A 25,189-nucleotide genomic window follows, 5' to 3' on the forward strand; every position below is an offset into this window, starting at 1 on the left:
ATTATCTGTTTCAGATGAAACAGTGACTTAATCAGCCACTTTGAATTCAGGAAAATTGGATAATCTTTATTCTCTAAATAGTATAAATATCAAGAACATGGCTGGGATTTAACACTCGCTGACAATTTCACTCTTGATTTCCTTAAAACGTTTTTAAAAATGGTGAAATAATAAGATGTCAGTAATCGATTTAAGCAAGTTATGGTAAGAAAAGGTCAGCCCTCTCCGCAGTCCTGTGAAGTGGAAGTTGGCTGTTGATTCCATCCTGATCTGTCTCCAGCAGGTGGAAAGGTTGTGAGTTGCCTGGGTCCTTCAGGTCACAGCGGAGTTCCACGCAGAATAAGTTCACGCAGTTATGAGGGGCCAGGGCTTGGGCATGGACACTACTGTAAGTAGAATAGCTGGGAAGTTGGAAATCAGTTCTGCTGAATACACATCTTTGGGTTTTGAGAATATTCTACATTGACTTCTGTGTTTACATTTTAAGTATTCTGCAAGAATTTCCCTTCTGATTACAGGGCTGATTATTATAGTATATAAATTACTGTTTTCTTTGAACAAAATAAAATAGTCCATATTTTTCTCTCATGTCCTCATTCAGAGGATTGAAAAGTAATTATTGGTGCCTCTTCTGCTGACAACTACTCTGTTAAAGTAAAATAATGAAAGATGGAATCATATAATCACTGGTCCACTGAATCTGGGACTCTTTTCTAAAACATAATTCAGATACAAATATATCGTCTGACAGGTTTTTTTACTGTCTCATATAAAAAATGTATGTTTGGTGAGCTGTGACACATACTAGTATAATTTTTAAAAATTATATTATTTGGTATGTAGAATTATAGGTTATATGTATATGAGTTATAGCTGTTTATACAACTATTAAAAAATAAAACAGAAAAGTCACTGACACTAGGCATTAGGGAATTGGAAAGGAAATTAAATTGGAATATTTTGCAAAAATGATTTAGTGAAATAGTTAACCGATTTTTTCTCATAAGCAGATAGAATGAAAATAAGATCTACTTTTGTGACAGTTAAGTGAAAACAAGTTTGAATACACAAGGGCTCTTGTTGAACAGAATTTAACAGAAAGTTTACTTATAATCAGTTTGTCTCTGTATAATAACACCTACATGCATAGGTTTATGAAATGTAAATATAAAAGGAGCTCCTATAAATGCATGGGAAAGACTAGTATAATTATGCCATAAATTAACCAGTTTTTAAAAGCCAATTTACCCTTGATTTCAGAATGATCTTAAAACATTTGAAGACACCTCTTTTCCCAGAGAAAATAGCAATAAATAAAATTGATAATGGGAAATTTGGGATAAATATTATAAAGCTGGTCTTTGAGATTCAACGCAAGAATTTTATATTTTCCTTTTTCTAGCCCACTTTTGGGCACTTTAGAATAGCCTTAAAAATATCAGCATGAACATTTTCAAAAACTTCATTCCTGCAGATGCTGCTGGCTGAGGGCTCTTCAGCATTCCCTGCAACTCAACTTCTCCACCAGGTTGAGTTGACTGAGGGTGGCTGTGTACTGGTGAGGGTCAGTAGAGACCTAGTGGTGCGGATCTGTGCCACTGACTCTGGGGATTATTCATCTGGTCCATGTTAAGACTGGACCTTCCCTTTTGTCTTTATTTAATGCAGGACAGTAGAGGAGTTAAGAACGTAGTCTTTCTAGCAATAGAGTTCAGAAGTAAAGGAAGAGAGAGAAATATATAGAACTGTAAGATGTCCTTAAGGAAAACTTAATAAACCCATAATCCCTTTACCAACTGAGTAACGTACAGCTTGCTATATATATACATTACAGCAGTAAATCTTTGGCATAACATGTAATAGATGCTATTTTAGGAGTCAGAAGTCTGGATACTTCTTCATTTTGTAAGTCTGACCCTTTGATCATCTGGATCAAATAAAATAATACATGTGAAAACATTTCATAAACTGTAGAGCTGCCTACAAATAGCTTCATCATTACATAGCATTGGCAATCAAGTGAGCTGACCATCATGGGGAAGAGTGTCTGCCAGGAAAATTGTACATTAAACAATTTCTCTAGAATAAATGAATGAGAATTGGGCAATTTTCTATGCACTAAAAACCACAGCCTATTTATGGAAACTAATATAAAAATGTTATCTGTTTACCTTGAGGGAAGGAATCTCATTAATTTTTGAAAAATTGTTCTGAGCAGTGCATTGACAAATGGCATCTCAGTTTTAAGCAACTAACTCTCTGTCTTAGTTGTTAATGAAACTAAGAGGTCTGCCTCTTATTCCATTGTACAGGCCATTACTCAGGGTTGAAAATTTCAGTACATAGGCTAAGTCTTTCCCCATATTAGTCTTTATTTTCCCCAAGAGTTTACTGCAGTGTCAGGGATCCTGTCGTGTTCTGCTTGACCAATTACTTACCCCTCTTTGCAAAATGAATAAATTTAAGCTTATTCTCTAAAAGTAAGTCCCTTTTTGAAAAAAGAGGGTTTATGACCATGGTATTTCTTCTAAGACAAAAGCTTTGATAAGGTAGTTAAATGACATTTAAATGAGCAAGAAAGAGTGTTGCATCTATCTGCCAGTTCTGATCAGTACCATTAAGGAAAACAGACACACTGATGTTTACCTCTGGGGGACCTGCTTCACAGATCAGGTAGATCATTTTCAAGAGATCAGGTGTTAAGTTCAGTGGCCAGTGCCCATGTTGGTATCTTTCCCAGATCAACATTCACAGTGTCAAAGGAAAGGGCCCAGGCTCTCTGGCCTTGTTCTGTGAAGAGTGTGCAGTGAGTAGATCATGAACATAGAGACCCTCCACATCACTGCTGTCGCCAGCTGGCCAGGCTGACGAGATGAGCTGGGTTCAAGGAGCTGGCTGTATCAGTAACTACAAAAGCAGCAAAGAAATCACACAAACACAAAAATACCTTTTTCTTAGTTGCTGGGGTCAGGGCAGCTGTGCAACCACTGGAAAGAGGGCAAGGGGAGAAGAGAGGCAAGCAAGAGAGCGAGTACATCCCAAACCCCTCTATTTATTGGGGAAAAGACATTCAATAGAAAGTTCCACCCAAATAAGGCAAGGGATTGGGTTTCAAAGGGTGGAGTCTCGCTTGGTGATGTCTTGTGGTCAGCAGATAGACTGACATCTTGGCAAGTCATGCCCATCTCAGCTGCTGTGTGGGATCACAGGCAAAGCAAGAGGAAAGGCACACTTCTGTCCCACAGCCCAATAAGCATGCAACACCAGACAGTCCTCTCATATGCTCAAATGCACATAGCCCACACACAGCCCATGCATGGCTTATGACACACTCTCATTTGCTCTGCTTCCAACTTCCATGGGGCAAAGCACATAGGCCCACAGTGTGTGTTGTTCAATCCCATCACTGTATAGAATGAAAGTGAGGGACTGGGGCTGTAGCTAAGTGGCAGAGCACTTGCTTAGCGTGTGTGAGGCCCTGGGTTTGATCCTTAGCACCACATAAAAATAAACAAAACAAAGGCATGCTGTCCATCTAGAACTACAAAAAAAAAATTGTTTTAAAAAGAATTGCAAGTGAGGAATATTCTTAAATGTATTGGTCTCTGTATTTCCTTTTGAGCTTTTATATGGAAATCAAAATCTTCATTGAATGCTCCAATAAATAATTAAATCTATTTCACCTCTACTCTTTATGTCCAGCTTTCATGACCTAAGGCATTAATAAATTTCACTGAAGAATTTTATAGATATATTAGAAATCAACCCATAGAAATGAAATGTAACTTGCCTTGCCTTAGTTGTTCTATTAGCAGATACAGTTTTAGAAGGTCTCTTTTAGAACTTTAGGGTAAATAAAAACAAAACCATGCATTTCTGCTTTATAAGGTAACTTCAAAAAGACAAGGACCAGTTTCCTTCCAATTTCTTCAGAAAAACAAAGAAAATTACATTGTCCCAGGTGTGTGTGTGTGTGTGTGTGTGTGTGTGTGTTTCTTTAAGGACCCAGGACTTGAACATAAGATGTTTTAACTCAAAAATGGTTGTTTATATACCCTTTTCAAGTTAAACAGAACCTGTGTAGGTATAACACATATTGTTATAATCAGTCCTGAACAAATGTTGTGTCCCACATTGTCACTTTCTGCCCTACAGAAAGTGGCCAGAACTGCTGTAACCCTCCTCTTCCTTTTTTCATCATCATTTTCTCCTCCACTCTCCCTTCTGTTTTCAACTTGGGCAGTCTTCTGTAGTCTGACAAAGAACTCTGGATCTACTCTTTGTCTGTCAACTCTGGATCTACTCTTTGTCTGTCTTCAGGAAGGCTGAGAAAGTTAGGTGAGCTTTTGAAGCAGAGTTAGTTGCAGGTTAAGTGGAGAGAAATGAAAGGCACCATTTCGTCTTTTCATTGGTAACAGGGGAAAAACTCTGTAGGTCAGCCCTGGCAGGCCAGTGCAGCTGTTCTAACCCTCCTTCCTCTAGTTCACAGTCAAGTTCTTCTTAGATTGGACATATGTAATGTTAAAGCTAGAACAATGCCAAAAAGTCTATTTGTTTCATGTTCCTCATTTCTGAGATGCAAATAGTGTCCTAAGCAAAGAATAGAGAGAATATCTTGCTTGATATTCATGGTCCAAGACTGCTTTTCACTACTTTAATTATCTTTTCTAATGCCTTTTCAAATAGAACACAGATAAAGTGTATGTGAGTGTGTGTGTGTGTGCACGCGCGGGTGCACATGGGTAAGAACTAGAGAAATGTGTAAAATTTGTCATGATTTAAATAGCAGCATACCATTATTTTCAGTTCCCCTAAAACCATTTGTTTGAAAGTGGCTCTTCGTATAAAATTCTCTTCCCATACACACTCTGAATTCAGTAAGGATTATTTATGTCTTGTCATCTAGATTTATAATTTTAAAATTCCTTAGGACTTGCCCCAAAAGTTTCTATAAACAACCAACTATATTTTTTCTTTGTAAAAAAATGAATGTGGAATGAACATAACAGTCTCTTGTCCCTCATATCTGCTATATTTCTCTGACCCTTTATGAACATAGAGGCTTACTGAGTACACCCTCACCAACCTGGACACAGTTCCATTAGCCTGAGGCAGATCCCCCACCCAGGGACTGGAATGGAGCACTGAAATCAAAGGAGGGCCTCAGGCCACTCACAGCAGCACCACTCACAGCAGCATCTCCCCATGTACCAGAATATCCCTTGATATATCACTGGGAATCATTCTAAGACACGGGAAGTCCCAATTTCAGCCACTTTGAGAACAGCTCTCCATTCTTAAAGCCTGAAGTTTCCTTGCAAAACATCTGTAATGTTTCATTGCTCTAAACTGTTCCCTTTTCTGAATTTCCTTGAAAGTACTCCAACCCTATCCTCTCACATGGCCCTGTGTCCATCCTTCTAGATTAAGATGTACAGCCATCCAAAAAGATTCTCCAGCTTACCCTTTGGTAACTCCTCTCATATACTCTCCAGCCTCTGGAAACCACTGATCAGTTTTCTGTTTCTATAATTTTGGCTTTTCCAAAATGTTATATAAATGAATGTTTTTTATTCAGTTTTTATACTTAGGATAATACATTTGAGATTCATCTAAAATTAGTATGGCAAATAAATAGTAGCCTGACTCAACTTCTGATGACTAGTTTTGAGGTTCAATAGAGGGGACTTATAATCTGTTTAAAGAGGGAGGTAAGAAAATAACACCAACTTAATGATTATTCAAGGGAGAAAGATCCAAAATTTGTAAATGTAGATGAGTTTATAAAAACTAATCAAATTGTGGAAATCATACATGTAATCTAATAGAGGAAAAAGAGTCTCCAGTACTACTAAAAAACACCTGCCATACTAGATCAAATACAGCAAGCACATCCTTTCAAATGCACAGCTGAACCAAGAAGAAAATAAGTGAATTCTTCAGTAGGGTGAAGAAAGAAGAACAGAGTGTTAAGCAAGTGCTAAAGTTTCAGTTGCCCTAGAGTTTTTTTGTTTTTTTGTTTTTTGTGTTTTTTTTTTTTTTTAATAAGGACATAAAAACAAAGGTTTAGACCTGAGAAAGAACATAGGAATTGGGATTCTCCACACAGAGAAGCACTTCAATAATACAATTCAGCTTCTGTAATGGGCTAGGGTAAAAGGAAAAAAATCTACTTCCAACAAAGAGAGCCTGCAAGAACAATTGGTTTGTTCCAGCCTTATTTCTAGATGAAGATGAAAAAGTTTCCCCTGAGACTTCTACAGGTTTGGCTTAAATTTACACAACTTGGCAGGGTTTCAGAAACCAGCAGCAAGAACTTGGAGTGCATAGGTCTTTAGAGAGCCCCAGAACTCCTGGCAGAAACAAAAGAAAATCCCTATGGAGAAGTACATTCTCAACCCAGGTTCCTGAGGATTCCCACAGAACAACCTTAACTGAGCATGAGCTCACAATCAAAAATTATAAAGTATGTTAGAAAACCTCACTGGGGGTAATGGTCAGTAGCAAAAGAAATAAAAATGAACTCTCCCCTCACCCAGAACTTCAGATGTTGAGAATTATCAGATATGTTTTTATACCTAAATGTAAATAATTTAAAAATCAAATTAAAAACTTGAACATGAAATATGCCTGAACAGGGAAAACAGTATATTATATGCAACCGATTAGAGAATTAATTGAAATGGGAGATGATTCTGGAGTAACTATCCAGACAGGAAAACAGAGGGACTAGCAGACAATATGAGTGTGTAACAACAGAAATTTAATGATATGTCATTACATTAGAGTTAGGAAATGATAGAAAAGAGAAAACTGGGAAAAGAAAGTATTCACAGGATAATGGCTAGGATATTTTTTCTGAAATTGATGAAGGATATGAAACTTCAAATTCAAGAAACATAATGAATACAAAACAGGTTAAATAAAAAGAACATCTTTCATTGTAATGGTTGAACTCATAAGGGGAGGGAGACAGCAACAACTGAAGAAAGCCTATAGGATAATATTTTCAAAAGGTGAAGGGAAAATGGAATAATATAGTCTGCCAAATTATTATCCGAAATGAAAACAAAACGGAGAATTTACCAACAAATTATCCTCTTACAAAGAACTCATACAGTTTGTATTTCAAATGGAAACAAACAAAACTCAAGGAATGAAGCATGATAAGGAAGATGATTTGATAAATTACTAAATATAGATCAGTAAAATAAAATAATAGTGTCTAATATGTGTCTTTATAAACATAGACAATAAAAATAAAATGCTAGACAGTAATAAGAGATGCTACAGTTTCATAAGATTTAAAGCATTGTAATGTTTCTGAATTGTTTTCCAGGTGAGTAAAATTAAAATTTAACTGTAAACTTTTAGTTAGATATCCAGAGTTAAATGTTGGGAGGCTGAGACAGGAGATCACAAGTTCAAGAAAGGCCTCAGCAGCTTAGTGAGGCCCTAAGCAACTTAGAAAGACCATGTCTCAAAATAAAAAATAAAATGGGGTCTGGGGATATAGCTCAGTGGCAGAGAGCCTCTGGGTTTAATTCCCAGTACCCAATAAATAAATAAATAAAAGTTACAGAATCATTGACTTGGAAGTGAAAGCATAAAGTGTGAAGGTTCTTCAAATATCCCTGATGGTTAAAAAAAAAAAAAAAGGCATGAAGTCACCCTGCCGCAAGAGAGGCCACTGCTAGCCATAAGTCAGGTACTCTGTGGTGTCCCTGGTGTGGGTTGTGAAGAATCTGAAGGGCAGTGGGGTTCTTGCGAGGCACACTGCATGACTTGAGTGCAGTCAGTGAACTTTCTCTTCTCTCCCACCAAGAAACTCCACAGAGGGGCTAACTAGGACACCACAGGGTTGACTTAAAACCAGGAAAGCATTTTGCAAGTGTTCTGACCTACATGGGTAAACCTGGAGGAATGTCCTTTCTCTCACCTCAGTACTGGATGAAAGAATTGCTGCTGCTCCTGAGGAGGTTTGTTTCCCTTCCTGTGGCTCCAGTTCGATACTCAAAGCACCGAGAAGTCCAAATGTGGTGTACCAAAGCAGACTTCAGTGTCTTTACATCTGTTCTGTGTTCTGTATTCAAATTCTTCTAAATAATCCTACTGAGTGTTTTTTAACTAGTGTGACTCAAATGAATCAGCCACCTCTTGTGAAGTCACACACAGGGTAATCCAACCCATGTGACCTTAAATGAAGTTGCAGAAAACTTTCAGAAGTATGGCAATACCACAGTGGTGAGCATAAGTGAAGCAATTCCCAACACTGCTCTTCTATTAAGGAAGGTTCTGGAATGGCCATCTGATGATGGCATGCTGCCATCCAACCAGACTGGAAGGTTGCAAGTGTCTTATAAAATAAAGTTTCCTGAAGAACCTGGTTGTGATGTTGCTGTCACTGGGCTGAAGGCCCTAGGAGAGCACTAGTGCTTGGTGCCCTTGCATTATTTGAAGGTGGAACAACATATGAAGTTCAGAAGACAAAAGTGAAGTAGAACTTTTCTATTATGAGAAGTATTGCCCTAAAATACAGCTGCACTTCATAGACAGCAGTAGTCATAGAAGCAACCGTTACAGTCAATAAACTGAACTGTGTGATGCTATTAGCTTGGAGATGGAATTTAAGGTAGGACCAGGTTTATGGTATGTATTAGCCAAATGCAGGCTTACTGAATGATAAGTCTAATGAAGCTTCCGTAGGCATATCAATAAGCAGTTATACCAGGCCTCAAGCTTGGCAGAATTGCAACTTCTGTCTTCAAATTATGATCAACTTAGCAGAAAATGCCTTGCTGTCCAATCTTTAAAATGTGCTTGCCCTTTCTATCAACTGACCTGCCTTATTTATGTCTTCTTCAAATCTATGCCCACACCCAAATCTTTTCAATATGTAAGAAATGTAGAGAGACTAGGTAACAAAATACTGAGCGTCACATAGAGAATTAAAATCCCACAAGCCATGAACAACAGCCTAGACCTTCTGTGGTCTATCCCCTCAGTCAGTTTACATGTTGCTAGTAAGGCCTGTGTGGCTGTTTGCCTGCTACTTTATGTTTATATCTACCACATTTAAAACAGTACACATCAGGTTTGTGTAACCGTTGATTTTGTTGGCCTTTGTCCAAGTCTTAATGATGATTTCTTAATGTCTTTCTATAAATTCTGTTTTGTTCTGCTATGAAACTTCCATTTTGAAAATCACAAACCTCTAGTTGAAAAGTTCATGTAAAGTCCACATTATACAGAAGCACATATCTTTAGTGTCTCCAGACAAAAGAAAAATCTTAAAGTTTAATTTAATGTTAGCACTTTTGGGCACAACTTGAAAGAGGTACTAAAGAAAAAGTTGGAGTGAACCATTGAACCATTAAATATTTTTAGCAAAATGTGTTTGCCTTCTGCAGGACATATGCCCTTTAATTTTGTAAATATTCTTTTAAAGTAGAGATGATTTGTGGCTGTAACCAAAATAATACTTAATCATAAAATTTTTTAAAATCTTGTAATTTTTTCCCATATCTATTGAAAGTTGTTTACCAACTATTTTTGTTAGAAGTGTAACTTTTTCCCTTCTCTTCCCAACCACTCTTGCAAAGATAGAAGTGAATTTCTACTGTTGAATTCAGCATATATCTAATACTTTATATGCTGTTGAGCTATGTGATATAATAGCTGCATGTTTAATAATGTGTTTTGCTGTATAACCCATAAAATGATGATTTATATCGATGTCAGTTCATCTGTATACAGGTACTACTTGGAAAGTGTTTATTTGTGATTGTAGTCCTGTGGATGAAATAATTTCTCAGTGTCCTCCAACTTGTAAAAACTTACTACAAGAGTTTAAGCTCCTCAGGAAATAATGAAATAGGAAAAAAAGAGTTAAGGATCACTACTAAGTATATGGAAATATAATGTAGAACTTCTAAAACACAAGATGGAAGATATTGAATTTTAAAACTTGATTTGAAAAAAAAAAGATGGGGAAAAGAAAAAAGGTAAAGGAGGATAAAATATAATACAAAATTAAGTGGGTAGCAGTAATTCCAAAAATATCAGGAATCACAAAATGTAAAAGGACTAACCTTTCTTCTTAAGAAGATAGAGATTAGATAAAAATTAAGACCAACTACACAATATTTACAAAAGAAACACCTTAAATTTAAGGATATGAGACAATAAAAGTAGGTAGTTGACATAAGGTATGCCAAGCAAATATTAAGTAAAAGAAAGCAGAGGTCATTACATTAATAGGAAATAAAACCCCAAACTTTGGGCTGAGAATATAGCTCAATTGGTAGAGTGCTTGTCTTGAATGCCCAAGGCCCTGGGTTCAATCCCCAGCACCCAAACAAACAAACAAAACCCCCAAACTTTAGACAGTTTTGTTAAAGAAAAAAAAAATTACAATGTAAGGATTAAAGGTTTAATTTACCAGGAAGGTATAACATTGTTAAACTGTTAGGCCTTTAATTACACAGATTTGCAATATATAAAACAAAAATTGATAGTCTAACAAGGAAAGATTGAAAAAATGTACATCACAATAGGATATTGAGACCAGTAATCATTCTAGCAATCTGATAAGCCACAATTAGGGTTTCAGATAAAACTTCTAATTAGGATAAAATGTAGATTCCCAAAAGTGTCAACCCACACTACTTAATGTATTTAGCAAGTGGTTCTTACAATGTCCTTATATAGTTTGTCGTTTTATAATGTCCTTTTCCCGTAAACAAATTTCTCTTTGCCAGGAAGAAACATTTTAAACCAAACTATTGGAGCTGGAGATTTAGCTTTGTGACAGAAAACTTGCTTAGGATGCAGCAGGCTCTGGGTTCAATCCCCAGGACCACAAAAACAAACAAAAATAAAATAAATCAATCTGTTGATCTATTTGTAAATAAATAAACAGTCATCACAGTAACCAAACATTGAACCCATTTGAATCTTCTATACATGAAGATTCAGAGCAGTTTCTTAGACTGGATCTGTGAGGTACTGTCTTTCTTTGCTTTTTTCCGTTTTGAAACCTATATTCATTGCCTCCTTTCCTTTTTTTCAATCCTGACCACCTCCCCCCATAATAATTTCAAATCAATACTAATGAGTTGCATGAGGAGAATTGTGTTGGTCATTGAGGAAAGATGTTTCTTTACTAATTGTGTGCTAATAGCTTGGAGGCTTTCCAAAAAAAAAAGCCCTCTCAACAGAAGCAACTTTCTCTCACCCGCTCCTAGCTGTCTCTGAGGATCAAAGCACATACTGTGCTGTGTTGCACAAACTCAGGGTCCTTGGCTGAATGCCCTTAGAGAAGCTGGATTGTAACTGAGCAATCCATCACCATCTCTGACTCCTCCTTACTTTGTACCACTAGAAAATGGGGACAGTTACCTTGTGGACCATAATAAACATGAGATTGTGAAAAGTGCCTGGAAAAGTTCCTGAGTAGCTGTTATTAGGAATATTCTCCTTATCAGTATTATGTTAATCATAAGTATTTGATTGCTTCCAGTAGAAAAATAGAGACTCCCTGGAAACCAAGGCAGGACTGGGCTGAGTTTTGCTGCCTCTGGTTTGAAAGCTTATAAAAGACTTCACTTCTGTCCTTTCTTTTTTTTTTTTTTTTTCCAATAATCTTGAGACACATATTTTCTATCTACTGTTGTTTTAAAGGTCATCTTGAATTGATTCTGCCCCATATCATTTCAGCATATCCCCTTTGTTAACCTGTAATATCATGACGGCTGGTATTTGACAGGGGCACTTGTTTCCATACTTTTATATTCAATGCGAGAAAATATAAACTCTTGAAGAATAGGTAATTTTTAGTAACTAGAGATTTTAATAGCAGTACTATTTTAATTCTCCTAGTTATTTGGTATTAATTTCCTATAACTATATCCAGATGTCTATACAGTATATAGATCCTATGAACAAAATGCTGGCAACCATTTGGTAAATTGTCTCTGAAATTTTCTTTCTCTGGACTTAGTTTTATTCATTCTGAAAGTAGCAACCCTTTGCTTACAGTAGAAGCATTTTAAATCATTGGTACTATGATACCTAATGTCACTGATACTAGAGTAAATGTCAGTTTGAGTAAAAGATACTCTGAGAACCAGTGTGAATTCAGCAGGTAATTTAAGTTGTCTTCCTGGCCAGGCATAACTTGAAATACAGAAAAATTACATGATCCTTATGTCTTATTTGGTAGATTTTCTTCTTTGGTCTGATTTCTTTTTTGGTTTGTGTTTTCAGGCTCAGCTATGTGAATCATGCAGAAGATCTGGCCTCTAAGCTCCTACAGTGTTCCCCAAAGAACAGACTATCAGCACAGGCTGCCTTGAGCCATGAGTATTTTAGTGACCTTCCCCCACGGCTATGGGAACTGACTGATAGTGAGTATGACACATCTGCATATCCAATCAAAATACTTTACTATCTATAGAGAACATACATGAGGAGAGATTCATTTGCTTATGTTTGCACAAACACAAGATCAGGTATATATGTGTTTGCATTTTGTGTGTGGGGGTGGGTAGGTGGCAGGGAGGGAGAGAGACAGAACAAGCACGTGAGTGCACAAGAGCAGGGGCGGGGGACACGTGTGTGTATATATATATTTAGTGGAATCCTGCCATTCAATTTCTAGCTTACCAGACACAGGGAGAAAATGGATTCCTTCTTTGCTATCTCTGCTCTGCAGTCTGCAGCTGTGCATCTTTGTATTTGATTATGTGTGTGTCCAAAAAATGATCTGAGCAGTCATAAAGGAAAAAGGAAAATATGATTTACATATTTAGTGCTTTATGCATACAGTACTATTTTAACTGGCTGCAGTACACAGCGGAGAAATGATTCATTTCTGTTTAATTCTCAGAAACCATCTTGGTTGTAACAATAACCTTAAAAAGGACTGCTACTCAGTGAGCTGAGGAACAGGGTTGGCAATTGGCTAATGCACTGAATTGACATGTAAAGACTGAAGACATGTAATTCATTTTAACTGCACATGCTCTTGCTATTTGTACAGACAGCTCTTCTCTAGATCTTTTAAAACAAAACACATTCCTGGGTGGGTTTGTGTTTTGTTTTTACAAAAGTATTCTTTCTTACACAGGCTTTTTCAATTACATTTAAAATATTTGGGGGAGGATTTATGACTGGGAGGATCTCAGCTTTCTTCCCAAGTGTGAAACAGAATTCTTGTGAAATTTTGCAGAACACTGTTGCAGTAGGAATATTTTTGTTCAATGGTGATGCATTCTTTTTAAATGCCCATTATATTTTTTCTCATACTCTTCTGATTGCCTTAAAATAACATACTGCCTCTGTGCACAAATATTTGTGATATGTGTATTAATCCTTGTGTATACAACATTTACAGTAGACACAAAGCTGATTTCCTTTGTCTCTTAAATTTTAGTTTTTTCCCCTCCTCTTTGCAGCACTGGTTTCTCCTTTACAGTAGCCCTTTACTTTATAACTAAACCCCAAGTAACAACTCCTGTTGAGCATTCCTACCCTAAATCTTTTTGCTATCCCACACTTACTTCCAACAACTTTTTTTTTTACCTGAAAGTGACTATAGATATATTAATCTACTACTCTCCTTGTGTCTAGCAAATTCTCATTAACATTTCATATAGTCCCTGTCCATATTTAGTCTATATTCTGCTCTACTTCCTTTCTAAAAATCTACCCACTGGCCATCATTATAACAGTTATTCCCCCAAATAAAAAAAAAAAAAACATGAAATTTCTATGGAAAATAATGATTTTGTGACACATCTTACTATACTGAGGAAAAAAAAAAGACGTATATAGGCTCATTCATTTACTGCTCACCACACTCAAGCATATGGCTTGTTTTCCCTCTTTAGTGGAACTTGTAACTTGATATCACTCCTCCTTTGTGACATCTCAATCCCATCTGACTTGATGATGGAGTTTAAGCCAGGATTTTGATGGTCTATGAATTCTGAATTCTGTAGTAGTACTTTTCTGCTAATATGGACTTATTACCCACTTGCCACTTAGTTTATCAGCCAGTGGTTAAATCCAGTTTCTATCAGTGAGTAAATGCCTACACATTATCACTCCACAGCAGACTGCCAGCGGAGACAGCCTTGTCCCCATCATTAACAAGCACAATGTATGCAGAACACCAGAGGGGAATTAAAACCACAAAAAATACCTCAGGGTGGTATTTTTAATATGAGAATTTAATTTGTAATTTCACAGATTAAGAATTTTGGCTGCATTAATCCCTTTATCAGCTCACAGCAGGCTATTTGCAGAAGCATAACCATAAGGCGATATTCATTGGCAGAAACACGTCTTTGCATAACGTTAAACATCAGGAGCAGTGAAACCTTTTGAAGGGGGGAGAATAAAGATGAAAAATCATTATATTTTTAAGGCAAGATTCTACTAAATGCCTCCGGTAACAATTTTGAGTTACAGAAATGCTATTTCTGTGTCTAGAAGATAATCATTATGAAGCATAAATCCAGTCGCAAGCAAGGACAATCCCAGTGTTAAATACTACAGTCATTTCCATTTAGAACAACGCGGCTGTACTTGTAAACATGTTTACAAAACAAAGAATTCCCCGATTCACAGACTTTCAGCATTATTCCTTTAAGTGAAATGACTGGTTTTGGTGACTCTCTTGTCTGGGTTAATATTATGCAGACTACGTTTAGAAATTCTTAAAATTAAGTTTCGTGTTACTGTAGTCTGATGAAAGTTCTCCATCTGACTCCACGGCAGCCGCAGTAGCAGCAGCTGAAAGCCCTCAAGTGCTTCTCTTCCAAGGGGAGTTGGAAGAAGGTCCACTTGGGAGGAAGAAGTGTTGCAGAATCAATAAATGGATTGTCTTAGCAACCAAGTCATTGTTCAGACTCACCAATTCCAGGAACCTCGCTGTCTGCATCAGCTCAGACTGCTATGACAAAATACCACAGAGAGGGTGGCTTAAACAATGGGCACTTATCACTCACAGCTCTGGGGATGGGAAGTTCAAGATGAAGGTGCCCACAGAATGATTCCTGCTGAGGTCGCTCCTTCTGTCTGGCAGAGGGCCTGCTTGCTGTGTCCTCACAGGAAGGACAGAACACTTCTCTCTTCCTCTTCTGACAAAGCTACTAATCCCATGATGAGTGACCCACCCTCCTGACCTCCTTTAACCCTAACCACCTCTGTAGGCCCCATCTCCAAATAACATCACGTTGAGGTTTAGGGCATCAATACCTGGATTGGGAATGGGACTCAAATCAGTCCAGAGCATTCTCATTCTCTAAGGTGGCTTATAGCCCTCAAAAGAAAAAACTTATTCCAACAGGTAGTACAACCAGGTTAAAAGTAGAAGACTATAGGCATGGTGACACATGCCTGTGATCCCAGCCACTCAGGAGGCTGGGGCAGGACAATCCAAAGTTTGAGGCCACTCTCAGCAAATTAGCAAGGTTCTAAACAAACAGAGTATGAGACCCTGTGTCAAAATATGAAGGACTAGAGATGTAGTTCAGTGGTTAAGTGCCCTTGGGTTTAATCCCCACTATCATAGTAATATAATAATCATAATAATCGTGATCATTTTAAAAAGAAGGCTGGGAACAAAAATATTAGTGCCCCCTAGCCTTCTTGGTGTGCTCGGATCTGTCAGACCCTTGAGAAGAGCATCAGGGTTATTGTAGACTAGGTACTGCAGGGAACGCAGCTGTTTCATAGAATTGTATAAAAAAATAAAGTGTTATGCTTATGCTAGACTCTTATTTGCTTTGGAAGAAAACAATAATGTAATATCTTTGATATTTGACTGTTCCTTAAAAACTCATCAAGTTACTGATGTGAATGGAACTTTCAGGTTTCTTTCTCAACGAAGAGGCCCAGGCAGTAGAGTACCCACAGAGGTCCACCTGCATGGGTCATTTCACAGAGGCTTTACCCTCAGGAGACAAATCTCAGAAATGGCTGCAGTTATACAAACACAATGTGAAAGTTCACAAGTTCTAGTACTTATAGGTCCTGAGGGGTGCACTGCATGCCTGTAGTACAGAAGTCAGGGAGCACAGTCACCAACAGGAGGGGCACACTGAAGTCAATACCTTTGGGTAGTCCAGGGTTTTCTTCCAAACAGATTTCCCTTGGGGAGTTTTAATTGGCAGATTTAAAGCAAACAGACAAGAATTCCTTTTGTCTTACTGTGACTGGCGGTGGCTACTACATATGTCCCCACAGTCCATGCAGGGTGGGAGGGTCATGGGGCCAGTCCAGCAGGCCATGCCTGGATGTCCCATAGGGAAGTAGTCATCAGGGAGCAGCTATATAGGGCAGGTGCCTAGATGGACCAGATTGAGGAACTAGAGTGGGGGATGTATAAGAACTGGAAATTGTGTCAGGGCAACTGAGCCCTGCTTTTCGTATGAGAAAATTCAGCTTATGTTCAAAATGGATGCTGAAGCACATTAAAACTGAGCATTCATTGCAGTTGCATAACATCAAAATTTAGAAGTAATGTATTGGTGGAATTATAAATGCATCAAGCAAGAATAAATGATATAGTTACCTGGGGTCTGGCAGTTCAAACTGGCTAATTCCACTGGCACCCTATCATTCTCCCTCTGTCCTAAAACCCCAACAGCCTTGCCCCACTTCTTCACAAAGATTTAATTGCAGGAAAGTAAATGGAGGGCTGATTTAGAAGAAATTCATTACTTTTCCCAAATACACCACAGGGCATTCTCCTGTGTATACTATCAAGTTACATAAATAATTGAGGCTGAACTACCCTTGTCAAAGTAAATGAACAAAATACACTTCATAGCACAGAGTCCTTGATTTTATTACATTCATTTGCTAATTCACAAAACTCAAATTCAGTAAAAGAAGGCCAACAGATTGGTACAGTCTAAAGAAAACTGAGCTGGGAATCAGACCACCTGGCTTCTCGCCTCAGCTCCAATGTTACCTAGTAGGGCCACCTTGGACAGGTGCCTCAGACTCCATGGGCTTCAGATTTCTCATTTACAGATGGACCTTTCCAGATCTGTAGTTTTTCCTGCATCGTCTTATATATTATCCTAAAACAACAAGATGCCACTATGTGACTCCGTGCCATTATTTCAAAAATAAAAAAAGCACACCCATTTCAAATATATCTACATCCTCTAGGACAAACTTCTGTTCTGTCCTGAGTCCTTTGCAACCAGGCCCTTAAGTCCACAACACCTGAGCTTCTTTTTTCAAAGTTTCTGGTATCTTTTCCCAGGCTTCATCACTTTATATATATTTGTAGATGAACACAATACCTTTATTTTGTTTATTTAGTTTTCTTTTATGTGGTGCTGGGCATCGGACTCAGTGCCTCATGCATGCTAAGCAGGCACTTTAATACTGAGCCACAACCCCAGCCCCCCAGCCTTCATCTTGATCAGCAGAATTTAACATGGTTGGCCACCTCCTCCTCATGGCACTGCCCTCCCTTGGCTTCCAGGCAGGATTTTCTCATGATTTTCCTTTTGCCTCTTAAACTCTCTTGTTCATACTCCTTTGCTGGTTTCTCTTCTGCTAGACCTCTCATTGTTCCAGTGTCCTGAGGCTTAATCCTCAGGTCTTTCTATCTGCATGCACTTCTTGGATCCCTGATGATCTTATCCAATCTCAAGATTTAAATATCATCATAGAAACATGGTTCTTTCCATCTCTAGCTCTACCTCCTCTGACTCCAGACTTGCATATCCAAGTGACTGCCCAGTGTCTCCACTAGTATTATCAAAACTGAACTCCTAATCTTCTCCCCAAACTTACTCCTTGTGAATAAATGGCAATGCCATTCTCCCAGCTTAGGGTAGTTCTTTGACACCTTTTCTCACACTTTATATCCAATTCATCCATCAACACTGTTGGTCGTACCTTCAAGATATACCCAGGATCATACCAGTCCTCACCTCATTGCAATCACCCTGTTCCAAGCCACTCAGCGTCCTTTATTGACCTTTTGTCACAGTAGCCTCCTAACTGGTCTGCCTCTCTTCTGGCCTCCTCTTTTTGACGTTTGTGCTTTTCTCTTCCTCTAGAGGAAGGTCCAGGTCTTGCCCTCTCTCCTCTTTTTCATCCCTGCTCAAGTGTCCTGTATCAGGAAAGCCTTTGCTGATGTCCTTCTACCCTCCAACTTCCAATGTCTCATCCCTGTTCTGTTTTCCTCCCTAACACGTATCACTATTTATCATACTTATTTGGTTGTTTTCTGTCTGTCTCCTACAGCCAGAACCTGTAAGAACAAGAATTTCCTTTCATTCTGATTTGTGGGACTCAGTAAATACTTCTCCATTGAGTGAAGTGAAAGAATGGCATAAAGAAAGGGCAAAATATGTTGTTTCCAGATCCAAGTTAATTGTTGTAGATCCGAGACCTGTGGGAGACCTGAGCTGTGGTTCTGAGGGGAAGGCAGATTCTCCCATCCTGTGTGTGTGCGTGTGCACACGTGCCTGTGACCACTTGACATTTCAACGATAAGACACTGTGGCAATCTATGTGCTGCACATGAAGAATGACATCTCAGTTTCTACTTTTTTTTTTTTTTAAAAAAAAGATCATTAGCATACTTATAAGTATATAAATGAAATCTTTTCATTCTGTTCTCAGTGTCTTCTATTTTTACCGTCTCAAATGTGAGATTGCAACCAGAAGCTGGAGAGAGCATGCGGGCCTTTGGGAAAAACAATAGTTATGGCAAAAGTCTATCAAACAGCAAGCACTGAGAGCAGAGCCCTCTCAAGAGAGCAGGTAAGGTGACCTACTTTCACTTGGAAGGTAATATTTAATAGATATTAATAGATTCTTTGAATGAAATATTTCAGACTCATTTTTTTCCCTGAAACTATCTTACGAGTCCCTTGGGTTTATTATGGCATTTATCAGATATTCTACTGAGGCAGAGTGAATTCAGTCATTTCCATATTTCCAGACACCTACTAGAAATTCCCTATTTCCAGGTACGTACTGGAGTCTAATATCCAAAATTATATTTTGCCTCGCACTTTAGTTCTGTAGTCCTAAGTGAACCGTTTGAGTCATGAGCAACTCATCTTCTCTGCTCACAGGATCTTCATTGAGGTCATAAAAAGGTTTGCTCTGAGTTGTGTCTAAGCCACAAACCTGCTTTGTTTGGTCCACACACTCTTAATTGGTTGCTCACATTTAAAAATTGGGAGATTTTACACAAAGACTCGATAGATTTCTAGCTTTCCTGGAAAAATTGGCAATTCTGGCAATACCGCACTCCCATTCCTACCAGATTTCGTGTGTGACCCAATCATGGCTGACCCCTGTGGAGAGGGTGTAAGCTCCCCTGTTGAGCTTAAGTGCCATCTGAGCCTCTCTACCCATTTCTGATTTCTATCTGGCTCCTGGCAGAGACTTTACCATGATGAAGTTTCTCCTTTGCACTATTTCAGTTTTTTACCTCTGCTATTTTGCAGACAGGAAGCATAACATAAACATGGTGAAGTCTAGGTGATATACCCTGTCCCAGTCATCATATGTGCTGTATAGCAACAAACAGGAGAGAGGACTTCTGGAAAGACTTTTCTTGATTGCCAGATGGAAATATATGGGGTTTATGTTTGTTTTTTTATTGGGGAGGGGGGTTGGTTTTCTTTGTTTCTATTTTTGGAATTCTCTGTGTGTGTGTGTGTGTGTGTGTGTGTGTGTGTGTACACACACATGTGTATTTTCCCTTTCAATGTAATATCATACTATAAAGCAAATAAATAATTAACTTGCCCTTGTAGGCAAAACTTTTTCTACTGATTCAAAGTTCAATAATTGTTCAAGTGAATTGAAGATGTATACAGTATTACAGGAGGCATTCTTCCTTCCTCTTTTAATTTGAAATATAATAAGAGGCTAAATTGACAGCAAGGTAAAGAAAGTGAATTTAAGTATGCAGATTTTTCTTATGGATGATCTACCAGTACTTTGAGCTTTTTTAAGACTTGCTTTTATGTGCCCTCAACATGGGAGCCAATGGTAGGTCTCTCAGGGCTGTATTGGTGGTGTATGAATGTTTCAGAGGAAAGAGATTCCTAGATAAAATATGGTAAATGACAGTCAAAAGATGTTACTGTTAAACTTGAGTAAGACTTCTCCTTCTTCAGGCTATTTCTCCTCATTGGATATAAAGTTGTCTAGAAGCACAAGAACTAGATAGAATTTGTGCTCTTACTTTGAATTTTGATTGACCCAAGAATCAGGCTGTTTTTGAGCAGTTACGTCCTCATTCTAAGAATGTTTTGATTCACTAGGGTTGTGGTATATGCTTTTTAAAAGTATTTAACCTGCATTATCATATTGAGTACCCTTGGCTTTATAAATCCCTTAGCCAATTTGGTGGAACAAAACAAAAAGTGGACATTATTTGTGCTCTGCCTCCCAATGCACACAAGCAACCCTGAATTTCAGTCACAGTGCCATGTCCTTTCTTGGCTCTTTTGAGATCTCCTGACCTTAGCCTGGCTGTCAAAGCTTCTAGGATGTGTTTCAGGTCACCTCATCCTTGTAAAAATCAAATCAAGCAAACTGGATAGAACATTGCCCAGACAGTCTTAAAATTGCTAATGTTTGAAAGGAGATTTTTAAAAGGTGCTGAATAACGTCAGTCCTCAGTATTGGAAAGTCTTTACAAAAATGCATTTTCATGGCAATATTGTTTTTAAACTAGATCTAAGGTTATATCTGCACAGTGGAAGCTTTTTCTCTACAATTACTTGACAGCAATGCTAATTTTTTTCTCCACAAGTTTTGTCTTTTCACACCAACTTTTAAAGCTTGGATATTATTGTTGTTCTAACCAAATACCTCAGCTTGAGTCAACACGATGTGGAGGAAACATCTCAATTTTTCTCCTCTCAGCAAAGCTGCGGGAAAGCTGGATTCTAACAGTTTTCTGTCAGTCAACAGAAAAAGAAATCATTTTAATTTCTCATCTTTGTGGGTTTTAAAATTTTAATCAAATAGGGCTGTCTTAGAGATCAAATAAGATAGCCAGTTTATTGGCCTCATACAGCATATGGAATGGCCTCAGTCTGACCAGCAACTAATTATTAAGTTATAGACATTATAGAGCAAAATGTCTACCCAAATAAGGCATCCTTAGAGGAAAAATGTGTGATTCCCTCGGCTTTGATTTCTTTATTGTTGTTGAATTCATTTGCTGTTTAGAGCAGACTGTGGCATCTTAAATTTCCCTTGAATGTCCCAGTTCTTTGTAAAGCCCAGAGAGATTGAGAAAAAGGAGGGGGGAAGATATTGGGGGCTCAAAGAGGCTGAATGCAGACTAGCATTCTAACGGTTCCTCTCAGGGGAGTTACAGGGAGGTACATGTGGCAGGCATTGCATCCCTCTGTCTTCCCAATAATGGAGGGTTAAGTAGGAAGGAATGTTTTAAGTCCTAATTTTTCTCCCATACCTTAGTGTCACATTGTTTTTTTCCTTGCAAACTGAGGCCACTTCAATTATTTATTTAATAATGCTGGATTTACATAAATTGGCCTTAGTAGAAAAGCTAATGAAATGCATTTTGCTTTTCAGCAATTCATTTTAAAACTTATAGTGAAATTAAATAAGAAGAAAACCACAAGCTCCTAAGTTAAAAATGGGATAATTCCACTGTTGATCAAAATACTGTGCTGCATTTTGTTATCCTCTAAAGACAGCTTGTTCCCACTCACCACCATTGAAAATAAGACCCTTCTAAAGTCTGAGAAAGCCTTAAACATGAATAGAGTTTCCCTAAGGACAGGCCAGAAGCTATGTTGAATATCACATCCATTAGTATCACTTGTATTTGAACAGAGTGATACCAGACATACCCGTCTCTTGAGCTTAATTTTCCAGTCATTCTGAATTGACATAGGAAGTGCTTGGTCACTGTCTCCTTCTTCTTTTACTGAATTCAGGGAATAAGAATGGCACTTCTCTTTAGATATATGTTTTGTAATTTTCCTGAAACAGTAGGTACTCTTTTCAATCAAGCAATTGATCTTTAACCCCCATTAAATTCATAGTAAATCTATGAATATCTGTCTACTGTGTTAAAGAATTTAAGTGCAAGAGGTTCACTGTGTGCATACCTTGGTGACCCTCTCCCCTCCTTTTAGCATGTTTTCTTCGCTAGTCCAAAATTATTTAAGAATTGCAGAATGATGGAAAATGGCTATAGACAATCACTGCTTGACTCAGTCATTAAGCAATGATTTCCTAAAAGTAGTATGTCAAATAAAGAAAATAGAACGCATTGATTGCTCAAGAAAATTTAATTAAGTAAGGTAAAGTTTTTTTTTAGGAACCAGATTCTAGACAGAACTTGGAGCACCAGACCCCTGAGGAGTCCTTCAAACCCAGTTCCTGGTGCCCATGAATCTGCATTCTAGGAACTCGAAGGAATGTTGATGCAGGTGGCATTAGATAATGAATTCCCCAGCAGATAATGCAGGAATTATATATTTATGCGATAAAATAATCAACTATTTTGGGTCAGGATAAAGACAAACTAGGAAAATAATCAGTGCCTCATCACATAAAATTAAGCAGTTCCTTGTTACTTCCTTTCCTCCTGCCCTTTCTTCCTTTTTTCTTTCCTCTTACCACCTTCTTTCCCTCCATCCTTTCTCCTCCTTCTTTCCCCCTCCTTCTTTCCTTCCTTCATCTCTCCCTCTCTTTCCATCTTTCCTTCCTCCTTTCACTTCTTAAAGAATGGAGTTGTGTTGTCCAACATAGTAACCACTAGGAATATGTGCCTATTTAAATTTTAATTGATTTCAGTTAACTTAAAATATTCTTTCCTCAGTAGCAGTACCACATTTCAAGTGCTCGAAGCTGCATACAAGTCACCATTTTTAGGGCTGTACACAACGTTTCCAGGATCACAGAATGTTCTAGTGGACAATGTTGGTGAAAAGCATTTCTCCCACCTACGTTTTCTAAAGAGGAATCAGGAAGAGAAAACTGAATTAAGTAACAATGTGTTTCATTTCCATATTAAGTCCCATTGTGTATGAGGAGGAGAAAGATGAGCAAAGAGACAAGAGCCAAAGTGAGAGGGATAGGGTGCACAGCTGAGAGTGTCGGAGCGCTGTGCAGACACACCAAGCCTAGTGCCCAAGGGCGGGGACAGGAGAGACTGAGACAGAGCTGGTGTCAGAATCTTTCAGGAGAAGGTGACCAGGTCAGGCTTCCTCAGTTAGCAGTGGTCTGTGAAAAGAAGGATGGGTTGATAGTCTAAGTCGCCTGGCATGTCACTCAGAACCCAACAGTAGCTTTAAGTTTATCTGCCATCTCAACTCTGGAAACTGTTCCTGGAGAAAGAGCCACCTATTGCTCTCCTCCGTGCTGTGACATTGTGGTGGCTCACTTTTTCAGTCCCTACATCAACTCACATTGCTTTCATCTTCCCTTCACTTTGTGGCTTCAGCTGACTTGTTTCTGCTTATTCATGGATCCTGCTCATTGTCATTTCTCTTTGTCCCTCTGCCTCTGGGACAGTCTGCCACTGAGTTCTTTTTGCCTCAGATTGAAACCGTCCTAGAGAGCAGCTCTGATTGCTGTAGCCATCATCATGAGCACGCAGAGAGCAAGGCTGCCGTGTCAGTCACCCCCATATGAGCTGCTGGCCGACCGTGGGCTGTTGTAGGTCAATCTCAGAGCCCTGGGGCCATCAGCTGAGCTGTGAATGGGGTGGACAACCTGTCCTTAAGGACCCCTCAGAAAAGGGCTCTGTTCTTAGCCATCCTGGAAGCTTTTATGAAGCTGAAAAGCACCTTGCCTGGCCTGTGTACTGTGAGGTAAAAATCAACAAGTATAGAGGGAAACCCCATTTTTAACAGAGTGATAATATCTTCATTGCATGACATTTAAGATCTTCACTGTGTCATATTTTGGGCTATTGACTAAAGATTTTTAAGTCAAGTGTTCTCTCAACCATAGACACGGAAGCAGATGCCACCCAGTAGAACATATCACCATATAAAAAATTCAGATGTTAAATCTGGGTTTCTTTCTAGTTTTGGGGTTTGGTGTTCGTTTTTTGTTGTTGTTGTTGTTGTTGTTGTTTGTTTCGTTTTTCCCTGAAAGAACTGGTATTTTCTTCATGACACTACAGATTTTTTTTTTCCTATCAAATAGCAACACTTCTATTATCTTTGTTGCTTCATATAGTTGACAAAAGTTGCAAAAATAGTAGACAGAGGGAGAAACAAACCCTGATGTTCCTCTCAGGTGTTATCTGAAAGGGTACCTGGTTGATGTCATTACCCCCACATTATCACAGATTAAAAAATACATCTTCCTTGAGAAATTGACAGTGCTTTAAACCACAAATGCATAGTGTATATTATGAACACAAGATCGAGAAGAGGCCAGAATATTGTTCAGTTTCCCATCTACTTCCACCCCTTGACCTTAGCTTCTCCTCTATCCTAGGAGATAGCCTAATAGTATTCTGTGTACTGTGAGGTACAAATCAGGATCCTTTCATGTCTTTTAAACTCCAATGCAAAAGAGTAGACTATAGAAGTTTAAATATTTCTGAAGCCCTTTTCTTGCTTTCCCCAAATGTTCACATTTCCCCGTGTCTGCTGTCTGCTTCCCCATAGTCATTCTCTCCTTGTTTCCTCCCCTACCTCTGCACACACAAATGTGAACACACATAGTTTTGCTAAACCCTGTATGTTATTCACACGAAGCTACGTTGACTTGAACTATTTCATTGTGTTTTTCTTAAAAACAAGGAATTCAGAGTGATGTTTTTTAAATTAAAAATCGTGATTTTTTTTTTTTTTTGGCCTTGCTTTTCCTCTTCCATCCTCTGACTGAGGGTTCTAAGAGGCAAAATGGCTAAAAGAAATGAATCTGGTTTCATGCTCCACAGAGTGGTTCATCAGCCCATGCATCCTCAAAAAGTGACTGTATTTTTGTGATTCAGCATTTCCAGATTAGATGAGTTTTCAATTGGGGGGGGGCAGGGAAAATAGTACTTTCATCTTCTGTTTTTTTAAAACACAGATTGATTTTTTTAGGGACTATTTAGCCTACAACATAATATGAATGAAGGATTCTTATAACTAGTGGCCACAGGATGTGGTGTGGCCCGTAACCAAGGTATCCACTACAGTGC

General features: G+C 38.3%; 1 protein-coding gene across 3 annotated transcripts in view; it reads left to right on the forward strand.

The window, feature by feature from the left end:
- Positions 1-25,189, forward strand: part of Cdk14 (cyclin dependent kinase 14) — a 563,390-nt gene that overhangs the window by 461,589 nt on the left and 76,612 nt on the right. For all 3 annotated transcript variants that reach the window (XM_076860994.1, XM_076861002.1, XM_076861011.1), the window contains exons 13-14: positions 12,268-12,407; positions 18,661-18,801. In XM_076860994.1, the coding sequence (XP_076717109.1) occupies positions 12,268-12,407; positions 18,661-18,776 (256 nt within the window). In that variant the 3' untranslated portion in view covers positions 18,777-18,801. The remainder of the gene's footprint in view (positions 1-12,267; positions 12,408-18,660; positions 18,802-25,189) is intronic.

The sequence above is a fragment of the Callospermophilus lateralis genome, chromosome 1, assembly GCF_048772815.1.
Source record: "Callospermophilus lateralis isolate mCalLat2 chromosome 1, mCalLat2.hap1, whole genome shotgun sequence".
Classification (NCBI taxonomy): domain Eukaryota; kingdom Metazoa; phylum Chordata; class Mammalia; order Rodentia; family Sciuridae; genus Callospermophilus; species Callospermophilus lateralis.